Raw genomic sequence first — 13,512 nt, forward strand, 5'->3', positions numbered from 1 at the left:
ACTGCTCCGGCATGGGTCATCTCTTCCACGGGTGCAGTCCCTTCAGAACAGCTGTCCCAGCGGGCCCTCCACGGGCCACAGCTGCCTTCAGGCATCCACCTCCCCCGGTACAGGGTCCTTCACGGGCTCCAAGTGGATCTCTGCTCCTCCGTGGACCTCCATGGGCTGCAGGGGGACAACCTGCTCCACCATGGTCGTCACCACAGGCTGCAGGGGAATCTTGGCCAGGAGCCGCATTACTCCTCCCCCTCCTTCTGAACTGACCTTGGTGTCTGCAGCCATTCCTCACAACAGGCTGGTAGATGTCTCTCAGGATCTTTTTTTACATCTTATTCACTTCTCATCTCCTCTCCACTTCTTGCAGCCGGGCTGGACCGAGTCGGGCCCAGTCGGCTGCCTGGCGAGAGGCCAGAGGGTGAGGCCTGCAAGGCCCATGAGGCCTGCGCCTCCCCCTCTGCGCCTCTGCCCCAACTCAGCTTCTTCACATCTTCTCTCCTCTCTTTTTTTTTTTCTGTTTTCCCCTTCTTAAATACGTTATCGCAGAGGCTTTATCACGGGACATTCTGCTACCAATTGGCTCGGCCTTGGCCAGCAGCAGGTCCGCCCTAGGCCTGGCCGAGTCCACTGAACAAAGGGGAGCGACTTCTAGCAGTTTCCTACAGAAGCTACCACCTTAGGCCCCCCCTCACTAACAAAACCACGACACCTTGGACCTCCTTTTGTCCCCTACATACCTATAGAAACCTTTCTTGTTGGTCTTGATGTCCCTGGCCAGATTCAATTCTGTCAGGGCTTTAGCCTTCCTCACCTGATCCCTGGCCACTCGCACAGCCTCTCTGTAATCCTCCCAGGCTACCTGTCCTCTCTTCCATCCTCTATAGGCTTCCTTCTTTACTTTCAGTTGGTCCAGGAGCTCATTGCTCATCCACGTGGGCCTCCTGGCCTTTTTGCCTGACTTGTTCTTCATCGGGATGCACCTCTGCTGAGCTTGGAGGAGGTGCTCCTTGAATATGGACCAACTTTCCTGGGCCCCTCTTCCCTCCAGGGATGTATCTCATGGCACTTTGCCCATCAGGTCCCTGAAGAGGCCAAAGTCTGCCCTCTTGAAGTCCAGGGCAGAGAGCTTGCTGCGTAGCTTCCTCACTGCCCTGAGGATCTTGAACTCCGAAGTATAAAGTTGTAAAGCTTCGTAAACTGAATATAAGCAAGAAATGTAGTAATATGGTAAAAAAAAAAAGTGTAAACAATCTGAAAATAGTCCAGAGGACAACTTAATGAATACAATAATAGTCTTGCCAGTGGGACAAATACTTCCACGTGCATTTAGTTTAACCACACCAGCAACCTGCTAAGATCAGTTCAGTTTTAAACACTAAGTCATAATTACCTGGGGTAAAGGTCCAAAAAAACTGCCCTAACATTTCTCTTGTCAAATTATTTTTTACTGTATGAAGAGTAACACTATTGTGTCAAACATGAGCACTTCCTACTTGCTCAAATACAAGTCGAAGCAGTTTCTGGTAAATATTTAGTAAGCCTTCTGTAACAGTCTCAATTGGGAAGTATTCCTTCATCTTTTCTTCATCTACGGAGTACTTCAGATCTTCTGTTTTGTTCATATAATAACAAAGATCCCATGCATTGATTCTTCCATCATAATAAAAGTTTCTTTCTTTACACTCCTTTTTCTTCAAATTAAGAATGAATTATCTTTCTTTCTCAATTTTAACTTCAGCTTCATACTCAAATCTTCTGAAACAAATATTGCCTTGGAATCAACTTGTGTATTCCTTCCTTACTATAACATCTTTTTCTTCATTGTCTTTATTTCCTATATCGGTTTCGTTTCTGTGATCGCTGCTCGGGACAGGCTGTGTTGACGCTGAAGTCACGGACACTGCACACGACCAATACGATCAAGTAAATGCCAATTTATTGTTAATACATCCCGGTTAATATAGCCCTTCTAGTTCCCTATCGTGCGCAAGCTCTCTACTAATTGGCTAACTTTATCATGCACGCGCTCTTAGCTAAAATATGATTCGTTAGGTCTCTTTGTTCACGCGCACGGTCCTCTCCACCTGCACCCTGTTTCACGTTCTGCTTTCAGTCACTTATACCAGCTGTTTTTCCTCTTCTCAAGGTTGCTTCATTACTTTCTCACAGGCGGCCTCTGCGATGTCCTTGAAGCCTGCTGCTCACAAACATAACAATTCCATTTGGTCTGGATTGTTCACTAAGTGTCCCTGATTCTCCAGATATCCAACAGGGCTGTATCAGTCACTGGGACATTGGGTGGTGAGAAAACGTACATTGTTCATTTTGTATATTTTAATATCCTTATATTCTGTTATTACTGTAGTTTTCCTTTGCTATTTTAGTAAGCTGTCTTCATCTCAATCCACGAGTTTTCCTTCCTTCCCAATTCTCTCCCCCATCCCACTGGGGAGGGGGAGGGTGAGCGAGAAACCGTGTGGTAACTCAAGTTAAACCATCACAGTCTTTTTGGCGCCCAACGTGGGGCGCTGAGGTAATGAGAGATCTGACTAGAGTGTGTTAAAGTTGTTACAAGTGCTCTTTATTTTTATTTAAGAGTCCCTGGTCACAATATTATACTAGGTGTTCGCATGGTTATGTTATGTGAATCCTAAGTTGCAGCACATATTTCCTGTGGTGCTGTTTTTTATTTCTCTGAAATGGATCAGAATTCTCATTTTGTTGTACTGGGTGCTACTGGCTTATGATATGATAACATCACTGGTCATGAAATCAGTCTGGTCCTTGTTTTCGACATTGCTGGCAACTCCGTACTTCGGGAGCCATTTCGCAAGAATTATTAATAATCACACTTTTTCCTTTTTCTCCCTGGAGAGCCAATCTATGGGGAAGTCAGGGGAGGATACTTTCCCCTACTCCTTTACCTTCCCCTTTTGCTTCAAGCTAGTCACATCAGCTTTCGAGAATTTTGAATATCCTAGGGATGTGCAAGCCAGCATACTCCTATTGCTATGTCTCCTGAATGGGTTTCAGGTTTTGTTTAGGATTAAACTGTTGACGCGGAAGAAACGGACACTGCTGACGACCAATATGATCAAGCAAATGCCAATTTATTGTTGATACATCCCGGTTAATATAGCCCTTCTAATTCCGTATCATGCGCAAGCTCTCTACTAATTGGTTAACTATATCATGCACGCGCTCCTAGCTAAAGTATGATTCGTTAAGTCTCTATGTTCACGCGCACGGCTTTCTCCACCTGCACCCTGTATCACGTTCAGCCCCCAGTCACGTATGCCAGCTGTTTTCCTTCTTCTCAAGGTTGCTTCGTTTACTTTCTCACAGGAAGCTTCATTACTTTCTCACAGACGGCCTCATTATTTTCTCGCAGGTGGCTTCAGTATTTTTCTTACAGGCAGCTTCAGTACTTTCTCACAAACGGCCTTATCGATGTCCCTGAGGCCTGCTACTCAAAAACACAACAATTCCATTCGGTCTGGATTGTTCACTAAGTGCCCCTGGCTCTCCAGGTATCCAACAAATCCCCCTTTTTGTTTTTGAACAATCCAGACCCCAGTTATCATACGTTCCATAACTTTCACAAAGCATTTTAAAATACACCCCAATACCATTAGTGCCAACAGCAAAGCCACTAATATTACCAGCCCATGTACTATCAAATCTTTTAGCCAACCTGTGACTCCCAATGATTTTAGCCAGTCCGAAAGTCCATTTTCCACCTGTATTGCATGCATGTTCCGGCGTAACTCTGCCAACTGATAGTGTATTGATTTAGAGTGATCAGAAATATTCATGCAACACATACCTTCAAAATCTTCACATCCATGTCCATGCGCTAATAACAAAAATCAACGGCTGCCCGATTCTGCAAAATAGCATGACGCATACTATCCATGTCTTCTAACAATCCCGATAACATGCTAGAGGTTAAATTCATTTGCTTTTGTGCCCAACAAGCTAATCTATTTAAGCTAGCTAAAGCTTTTGCAGATGCCGCCCAAGGAACAAATATAGATAATGCTATACGCTCAGCTGTACCCATTAGGGTTAAATTGCCGTCACAGTTGGGAGCTAATACTTTTAGTGATCTCCTTGCTCGAGTACGATTTCGCAATACTTTCATAGATGGAGCAAACATTATCAATTTTCCAAAATAACATGGTCCTCCTATAGCCCCTTTTGGCACTCCTGACCAGGCCCGATCCCCACAAATTAAGAAGTATCCCGGGGGTATGGCCTTGGCCGTGTCATTCACCCAAAGAGGCATCTTTGAACCTTTGATTTCTGCTCCCACTGCTCCATTACAATAATCTCCTGAGCTGTTTTGATAAGTATACACAGGTTTTCCTTGGGCGTCAGTCATTTTACTAGTTACATCAGTCCATTGGTTCCTGTTCCATGCTGTACTTACCCCCTTTTCTGTAAAAAGGGGACCTCCCAGCATAAAACAAGACCCTGAACCATTTAAGGATCCCATTAGATCTAATTCTTGTGGATCCCAAGGCAAACTGTGATTTAAATGCCTAATCACCAATGCTGCAGCTATTCCAATTTGATTGCTATTCCCAGAACAACACACCGGTTTCTGTCCAGGGCGGAGGCTGGCACACTCCATCTTTGCGTGGCATGTTTGATTCACCACAGTCTCATTCAAAACAGTGTGATTATTGACCCATCCTTTCCAGTCATCCGGATTCCAATAGGGAGTACCAATCAGACACGTACGAAAAGGATCAGCAGGAGTAGCCATTGACACACAAAACGATGATTGGTTTGTAATGTTGGCAAATGTCAGCCACATGTTTGGTCTGGGGTCAATACGATGTAAGTCTACAGTCTCACCAACACACCCAGTTACCAGCATCAGGAGGATGATGATGATGCATCCTGCTGTCCCAGGTCTTCCTTCCAAGGTTTCACCCATCGACTTGGAACCCATCGTGGTCCTTCGTCTGTCAAAACACAAACATAACCTCGACCGGTCATTTTCACTTCTGCCGGACCTCTCCATTCCCCAGTTTTTAAATCCCGGTATTGCACCTTCACCGAATCACTTTTCTGCAGTCCAGATTGCAATGACATATGATGAATTACAATTGGAGGAGATTCACGGTCTCCTGTTAATCTCAGATAATTTAGCACATAAAGCGCTTTTGCAAGCCTTTCAGAGGGTGCCGGCTCTCCCCCTTTTTGTTTTTGCAAAAGCGATTTTAAGGTGGCATGTGCACGCTCTACAATGGCTTGGCCTGTAGGGGAGTGAGGAATACCTGTTATTCTGCGAATACCCCATAGTTGGCAAAAGCGTACAAACGTTTGCGAAACATATGCAGGGCCATTGTCAGTTTTGATTTCTTGAGGAGCTCCTAGTGCGGCAATGGCAGCATGCATATGCTTCAGAACATGTTTGGCTGTTTCCCCTGTTTGAGCAGTGGCCCATATTGCATGCGAGTAAGTGTCAATACTGACATGCACATACTTCTGACGTCCGAATTCTGCAATATGAGTAACATCCATTTGCCATAATTGCAAGGCACCTAAACCTCGAGGGTTGACCCCAAGGCCTAGACCAACTCCTGATTTTTGACAAGCAGGGCAGGACTGCACTATTCCTCGAGCATCTGAGAATTTTAAATCAAATTGTTTCGCTAGCACTTTAGCAGATTGATGTAAGAAATTATGAGATAAACGAGCCTGCTCAAACAGGTTAACCGTTTGATTTTTCCATGCAGCAGCGACTAGCTTGTCTACTATGTTGTTTCCTATAGACAAGCCTTGGTTAAACTGATGACTGCGAATGTGTGTTATAAAATAAGGTTCTCTGCGTTGATTTAGCAAAAACAACAGCTGCATCAATAACATATACAAAGTATTATTTTTTACTGTTTTTATCATGGCACGTTCTAAACGCTGTGTCGTGCCCACCACATATAATGAATCTGAAACAACATTTAGAGGCTCATCGTGCCACTGTTGAAAGGCCCACACCACTGCTCTCAGTTCAAGCGTCTGCAGGGAGTCCGTGATGTAACCTGTAAGAATTTGATGATTCCATTGGTTATTACTGTACCAAGCGATGGCAGCTCGTTTAGATTTCCTCCCAGCATCTGTAAATACTGTGAGTCCTTCTACCGGTACTTCCGACCTGCGAGGGGCTTCTTCAAAGTCTTGATTTTGCAACAGTGACAAAAGTTTGGCTGAAGGATAATGATTAGTTACAGCACCTGGGTAGTCAGCTAAAGCGACTTGAAGCATCTCTGAAGTTGCTAACAGCCAGTCCAAATAATTTTGAGCTATAGGTACAAATAGCCTTGTAGGTTCTTGAGCTGACAATTCCAAAATCCTTCTTCTGCCTTTTATAATCATGTTAGCTAACAGCTCGACCCTTGTACAAACTGTGTTTTTGGGTTGGTAAGATAGAAATACCCATTCCAAAATTCTAATGTGCTGTTCTTCTGATTGCACTATGAGCCCTATTAAATGTTGTCGCTTTGGTGACGAATTAACAATCAAAAACTGTAAAGGTAAATCATTAATTTTTCTTTGTGTGGTAGCTGTTAGAATTTTTTCTACAATCTGGTCTAACACCTGTTTCTGTTCTACTGATAAAGTTCGCCGTTCATTTGGTTTGGTCGTAGTTCCCAACAGGGGCATTAAAGGAGCTAAATCATCATTAGTGATTCCAGTGATGGATCTTACCCACTGTATGTCTCCCAACAATTTCTGAACATCTGAGAGGTTCTTAATGTCTGTATGAATTTGTATTTTTTGCGGTCGCACCGTGCTTCCAGTAATTACCCAGCCTAAATATTGCCATGGGCCTTTACGCTGTACTTTTTCAGGGGCAATTTTTAGTCCTTTTGGCTCTAAAGTTTTTATTAACTCTTGTAATATTTTTTCTGCATTCATTTTTTCGCCTGCTATTAAGATGTCATCCATATAATGATAGATTAACAAAGACTGATGCTCTTGCCGAAATGGCTGCAGAGCCCATGCGACAAAATTCTGACACATTGTGGGGGAATTTTTCATGCCTTGGGGTAGCACCACCCATTGATACCTTTTAGCAGGTTCCTGCTTATTAACTGTTGGTACCGTGAAAGCAAATTTTTCTGCGTCATCTGGATGTAAAGGAATGGTGAAAAAACAATCTTTTAAATCAATAATAAGTAAATCCCAATTTTCAGGGATCATTACAGGGGAAGGTAATCCCGACTGTAAAGTTCCCATATCCTGCATGACAGCGTTTACTGCACGTAAATCATGCAGCAGTCGCCATCTACCCGATTTTTTTGGAATAGTAAAAACGGGGGTGTTCCAAGGGCTTATAGATGGCACAATATGACCTGCTTCCAATTGCTCATGTACTAGGTTCTGTAATATTTGCAGCCTATCCTGCTTTAGCGGCCATTGGTCTACCCACACTGGGGTTGCCGTCGTCCAGGTGAGTTTTAAAACAGGCTGCTTGACCATGGCCGCCCCTAAAAAGGCTGGGTTACAAGCTGGGCTTTCATTTGGGACAGCACGTCTCGACCTAAAAGAGCTATAGGCATGTGCATTACATACGGCCTCGTGGTAACTACTGTACCATCTTGAAAATTAAATGACACTATTGATTTACTGATCATCGTGCGCTGTGCGCCTCCCACCCCTACCACAGTAGTAACTGCCGGTACCAATGGCCAATTACAGGGCCATTTTGTTGCAGGAATAATGGTAACATCTGCACCCGTGTCAATTAGCATCGACAGCGCCAAGGATTGTCCATTAGGATGTTTAATTGTGACCTTTTCTTCTGGCTTTCCCCTGGCGATATCGATTGCCAATAAGACACTTGGCGCGCCGGTGGACCCAAAGCCTCCCCGGCCGCGGACGACCGAGTGCGCCCGAGGAACACATGCATGAAACGGTACCAATTGTGCTATCTTTGATTGTGCTGGTATGGTCAGGGGTGGTGTTAGTGTATACACCATAATCTTTATAGTCCCGCAATAATCTGCATCAATGATTCCAGGCACTATAAATATGCCTTTTCGAGACACTGATGAACGGCCTATAAGTAATGCACTTAACCCATGCCCTAACGGTCCTTGCTGATCAGAATCAACTAGTTGAACCTCTGAAGTTGTTAATGTCACATCTACTGCTGTTGCCAAGTCCACTCCGGCACTGCCGACTGTGGCGGCCGCGCAGCGGTCCAAGCACCCTGTACTTGTGTCGTTGCGCGTGGGTGGAACGCGCTCCGTGCCCTGTTTCCCGATCGCAAACAATCCTTAGTGAAATGACCCAATTTTCCACAACTAAAACACCTTTTGTTCTTTCTTTTTGCCTGCTTTTTTGGTACCAAGGGTTTAACTGCTGCACCTACGACAGCAGCCATGACTGTAGCCTTTTCTTCTTCTACCATTCGCTCGGCAGTTTCCAGCAGTTGCCCTGTACTAGATCCTTTTGGCAGCACACTAAGGACTCTCTTAGTTTTTTCATTAGCATTATTAAAGGCAAGCATATCTAAGAACTTTGCTTTCATGTCATCATCCAGATCAGGGTGACCCATTATTGCAGCGTGCAACCGATCAATAAATTTCCCATATGGTTCTGTGGGACCTTGCCTTACTGACGTAAAGGCAGGTCCGGACTTTTCATCGTGCACCCTAGCAAGTGCTTTATAAGCCAAATCTTGGCTCAGTTCTAATACTTCGGTAGCAAATCGCGCTTGCCAATCAGATCGTGTGTAGGGTCCCGCTCCCATCAGCATTTGAGTTTGCACCCCGAATAATGGATCACCCTGTTGCCGAGGAGTTGCAGCTGCCTTATCACAAGCAGTCTGCCAGTGCTGAAAAAACTGCAGCTGCTGTGACGGCAGCAAAAGCATCTGGACAATCATTCTAGTATCATAAGGAGTTAACAACTGTGACAAAAAAATATGCTGCAACACAGTTTGAGTATATGATGATTTTAGCCCATACTGAGTAACTGCATTTTTAGCTTCCTTCAATATTTTCCAATCTAATGCCTGCCACACACTTCTCCCAGTATTATCAGTCACAACTGGAAATGCCATAGGAAAAGGCTCTCCTTCTATCAAAGCATCTCGAATCACCTCTTTCCACCGTGCTATCGGATTCAAATCCCCGGCCCCTCCCGCCAGCGTCCCTTGTAAAGGTGCAAAAGGACTGATCTCACCCGATGCTCCGTTCGGAACGAATAGGTTGGACGCTGGCAGGTCTCGATGTGGCACAGGCGAAGGAGTTGACAAGTTTCCCAGTGACGCTTCTAGGCGAACCTCTAGGGCTTCCAGCCTTTTTAGCGTCTCTTCCAGCTGTGCGTCCTTGGAGCCAGATGAATGTTCATCCCCCTCCTCCTCATGCCGTGGTGGCACGGAAGAAGGTGGTAATGGGGGATAAACCGGAGCTGTCGGTGTCGGCGAAAAGACTCGTGACTCTGAGCCTGCACTGGCGCAGTGTGGCGGGGTGCCTGGTAGTGGTACATCTGGTGGTGAAAGGCTTTCGGCAGTTTTTCCTTCTGGTGCTTGTATATCTATAGTTATAGGGGCTGTGGCTGCAGCTCCTGCAGTCCTTGCTGGGACTCGAACCCCCCCACCCTCAGCACGAGCCGGGGCGGCGGCAGGGCTCGTTAAACCCGAGAACGGCATGCTAGTAGCAGAGGTGGACCCGCCGGCTGGAGTTAAGGCCGCAAAAGCAGATGCGGCAACTGAACGCTCGGCTTTCATGCTTATCAGTGTTTCGTTAATTAGCCTCCACATAGTGGAGAGTTTGCTCGCCTCCTTTGATCCTTTACTTACTTCATCCCACAGCTCTTTTCCTATCTTTTCCCATGTCGGGAGTTCAAAAGCATCATCAACTGTGGGAATTAATTCCCTTTTCTTTGCCCACTGCAGCAAAGCTTCTAGGACGGCCGAGTCATAACTCAGTCCTCTCGCAGAGAGCATATGTTGGAGGAGCTTAACCACTGCTGACTCCTCTTTGGTCAGTGTGGACCCCATCTCCTCCCCGGCCGCTCGCCTGGCCAAGACGAGATTCCCTCTGTACCTTTCGTACCTTTTTGCGCTATAGCGACTTCCCGAGTGCCGGGGCAGCACTCGCCTGCGACCGGCTTCCGCCCCCTCTTCTTTTCCTATTTCGGTTCCGTCGGGATGACCAACGCCGATCTGAGGGTCCCTGTTCGGGCGCCACCTGTTGACGCGGAAGAAACGGACACTGCTGACGACCAATATGATCAAGCAAATGCCAATTTATTGTTGATACATCCCGGTTAATATAGCCCTTCTAATTCCGTATCATGCGCAAGCTCTCTACTAATTGGTTAACTATATCATGCACGCGCTCCTAGCTAAAGTATGATTCGTTAAGTCTCTATGTTCACGCGCACGGCTTTCTCCACCTGCACCCTGTATCACGTTCAGCCCCCAGTCACGTATGCCAGCTGTTTTCCTTCTTCTCAAGGTTGCTTCGTTTACTTTCTCACAGGAAGCTTCATTACTTTCTCACAGACGGCCTCATTATTTTCTCGCAGGTGGCTTCAGTATTTTTCTTACAGGCAGCTTCAGTACTTTCTCACAAACGGCCTTATCGATGTCCCTGAGGCCTGCTACTCAAAAACACAACAATTCCATTCGGTCTGGATTGTTCACTAAGTGCCCCTGGCTCTCCAGGTATCCAACATTAAACAACTTTAAAAATATCACCCAGAGATCTGCCTCGAGGTTGGAGGGGCAGGGGTGGCATGGCATGTGGGAGAATACAGGCAGGTACCTAGAGAACTTCTCACCTCCAATGGTCTGGAACTTCATTCCTGAACAACTACAGAATCCTGATGAAGTGATAGAATATTTGAAAGAAAAATGCCATGGCTGTTCCAAAGAGGCACAACTTATCGCTTTGTGTTGGGCACTGGCTAGTATCTACCAAACACTGCTCAGCATTATGCAGCACCCTCAGGAAGAAGGGAGGGAAAATCAACCAACAGATACCATGGCTACTCCAGCCCCTGCAACAGACACTGCAGCTACTCCAGTCCCAGCTACCGGCACTGCAGCTACTCCACTCCAGTTACCAGCGATAGGCACTGCAGCAGCAAGTCAGTTAATTTAGTAAGGGATGAGGAAAAACCAGGACCATCATGAGCAGAGTAGGAGGAATAGGAACTAAGAAATGAGACTGAAACCACCTGATCCCTATCAGGATTTCGGCCATTGTCCAAGTGAGCACCTTGTCACCTGGCTGCTCCGATGCTGGGATAATGGGGCCAGTAGCCTGGAATTAGAAGGTAAGGAAGTTAAACAGCTGTGATCTCTTTCTAGGGAAGGGGGCATCAATAAAGCAATTGGAAGAGGTGCACAAGCTCTCAGACTCTGGAGAGGACTCCTGTCAAGGATGAAGGAAAGATATCCCTTCAAGTAGGACATAATATGTCACCCAGGCAAGTGGACCACCATGGAGGGAGGTATCCAGTACCTAAGGGAATTATCCATCCTGGAAGTCATTTATAGTGACCTAGACAGTGAGGAGTCACCCAAAGATCCAGATGAAGTCCAGTGCACACGGCTCATGTGGCGGAAGTTTCTACGGAGCGTACCATTATCATATGCCAATTCATTGGTAGTACTGAGATGGAAAGATGGAGAGGGACCAACAATGGATGAATTGGCTGGTCAGCTCTGACAATACAAATAAAATCTCTCTTCCTCTCTCGTCTCGGCTGTGGAGACACTGTCTCGGGAGGTCCAGCAATTCATACAGGATAGGTCCTACTCCCCACCTGTATGGACCAGTATTTCAGCTATTAGGAGTAAACACTTCCCTGCTTAATAGAGACAGTACACACGGTGAGGTACCCTGTGGTTTACCTTGTGTGACCAAGGAGAGGACATGAGGAAGTGGGATGGAAAACCTACCTTGGCCCTAGAGACGTGGGTATGTGACTTGCTGGGAAAAACAATTGCAAATAGAGGTTCTCCCAGGAAAATTGCTGCTCCAGTTTCCAATGGACAATTATCCAGACAGAATAGAAGGGCTGATCTTAACTCTGATCCTGTGGAAGGGAATTATAATTCACGTTCACAGGAAGTGAGCAGCGAATACTACAAACAGGACTAGAGGAGCCCTGCCTCCAGCCAGGCGGAGGAGAGGGACAACCAAGTTTACTGGACTGTATGGATTCGATGGCCTGACACAGCAGACTCATGAGAGTATAAGGCTTTAGTAGACACTGGTGCACAGTGTACCCTAATACCATCAAGCTATAAAGAGGCAGAACCCATTTGTATTTCTGGAGTGACAGGAGGATCCCAACAGCTAACTGTGCTGGAGGCTGAAGTGAGTTTGACTGGGAAGGAGTGGCAGAAGCACTCAATTGTAACTGGCCCAGATGCTCCATGCATTCTTGGTATAGATTACCTCAGGAGTGGGTATTTCAAAGACCCAAAAGGGCACCGGTGGGCTTTTGGTATAGCCACTGTGGAGGCAGAGGAAATGGAAAAAGTTGTCCACCTTGTCTGGTCTCTCGGAGGATCCTTCTATTGTGGGAAAGCTGAAGATCGAGGAACAACACATACCAATCGCTACCACCACAGTGCACTGGTGGCAATGTTGCACCAATCAAGACTCCCTGATTCCCATTCATAAGCTGATTCGTCAACTGGAGACCCAGGGAGTGATCAGCAAGACTCACTCACCCTTTAACATTCCCATATGGCCAGTGTGAAAACCTAGTGGAGCGTGGTGACTAGCAGTGGACTATCGTGGCCTGAATGAAGTTACATCACCACTGAGTGCTGCCGTGCCAGACATGCTACAACTTCAATATGAACTGGAGTCCAAGGCAGCCAAGTGGTATACCACCACTGATATTGCCAATGTGTTTTTCTCCATCGCTTTGGCAGCAGGATGCAGGCCACAGTTTGCTTTCATGTGGAGGGGGGTCCAGTACACCTGGAATCGACTGCCCCAGGGGTGGAAACACAGCCCCACCATTTGCCATGGACTGATCCAGACTGTACTAGAAAAGGGTGAAGCTCCAGAGCACCTGCAAAACACTGATGACATCATTGTATGGGGCAACACAGAAGCAGAAGTTTTTGAGAAAGGGGAGAAAATAAGCCAAATCCTTCTGAAAGCTGGTTTTGCCATAAAACAAAGCAAAGTCAAGGGGCCTGCACAAGAGATCCAGTTTTTAGGAGTAAAATGGCAAGATGGACATTGTCAGATTCCAATGGATGTAGTCAACAAAATAACAGCTATGGCTCCACCAATTAACAAAAAGGAAACAGGCTTTCTTGGGCGTTGTGTGTTTCTGGAGGATGCATATTCCAAATTACAGTATGCTTGTAAACCCTCTCTATGAAGTGACTCAAAAGAGGAAAGTTTTTAAATGGGGCTCTGAGCAACGAGAAGCCTTTGAACAAATTAAACAGGAGATAGTTCATGTGGTAGCACTTGGGCCAGTCCAAACAGGACAAGATATTAAAAACTTGCTCTA

At 46.0% G+C, this 13,512-nt stretch overlaps 1 protein-coding gene across 1 annotated transcript; it reads right to left on the minus strand.

Moving 5' to 3' along the window:
- Window positions 1-1,775: 1,775 nt before the first annotated feature.
- On the minus strand, window positions 1,776-4,957 carry LOC147596779 (uncharacterized). Its single transcript, XM_086769443.1, is given in 4 exon segments — window positions 1,776-1,897; window positions 3,584-3,862; window positions 3,865-4,437; window positions 4,861-4,957. Coding segments are annotated over 4 exon segments (1,071 nt in total).
- Between the last annotated feature and the right edge of the window lie 8,555 nt (window positions 4,958-13,512).

Source organism: Chlamydotis macqueenii, chromosome W (assembly GCF_036417535.1).
Source record: "Chlamydotis macqueenii isolate bChlMac1 chromosome W, bChlMac1.mat, whole genome shotgun sequence".
Classification (NCBI taxonomy): Eukaryota; Metazoa; Chordata; class Aves; order Otidiformes; family Otididae; genus Chlamydotis; species Chlamydotis macqueenii.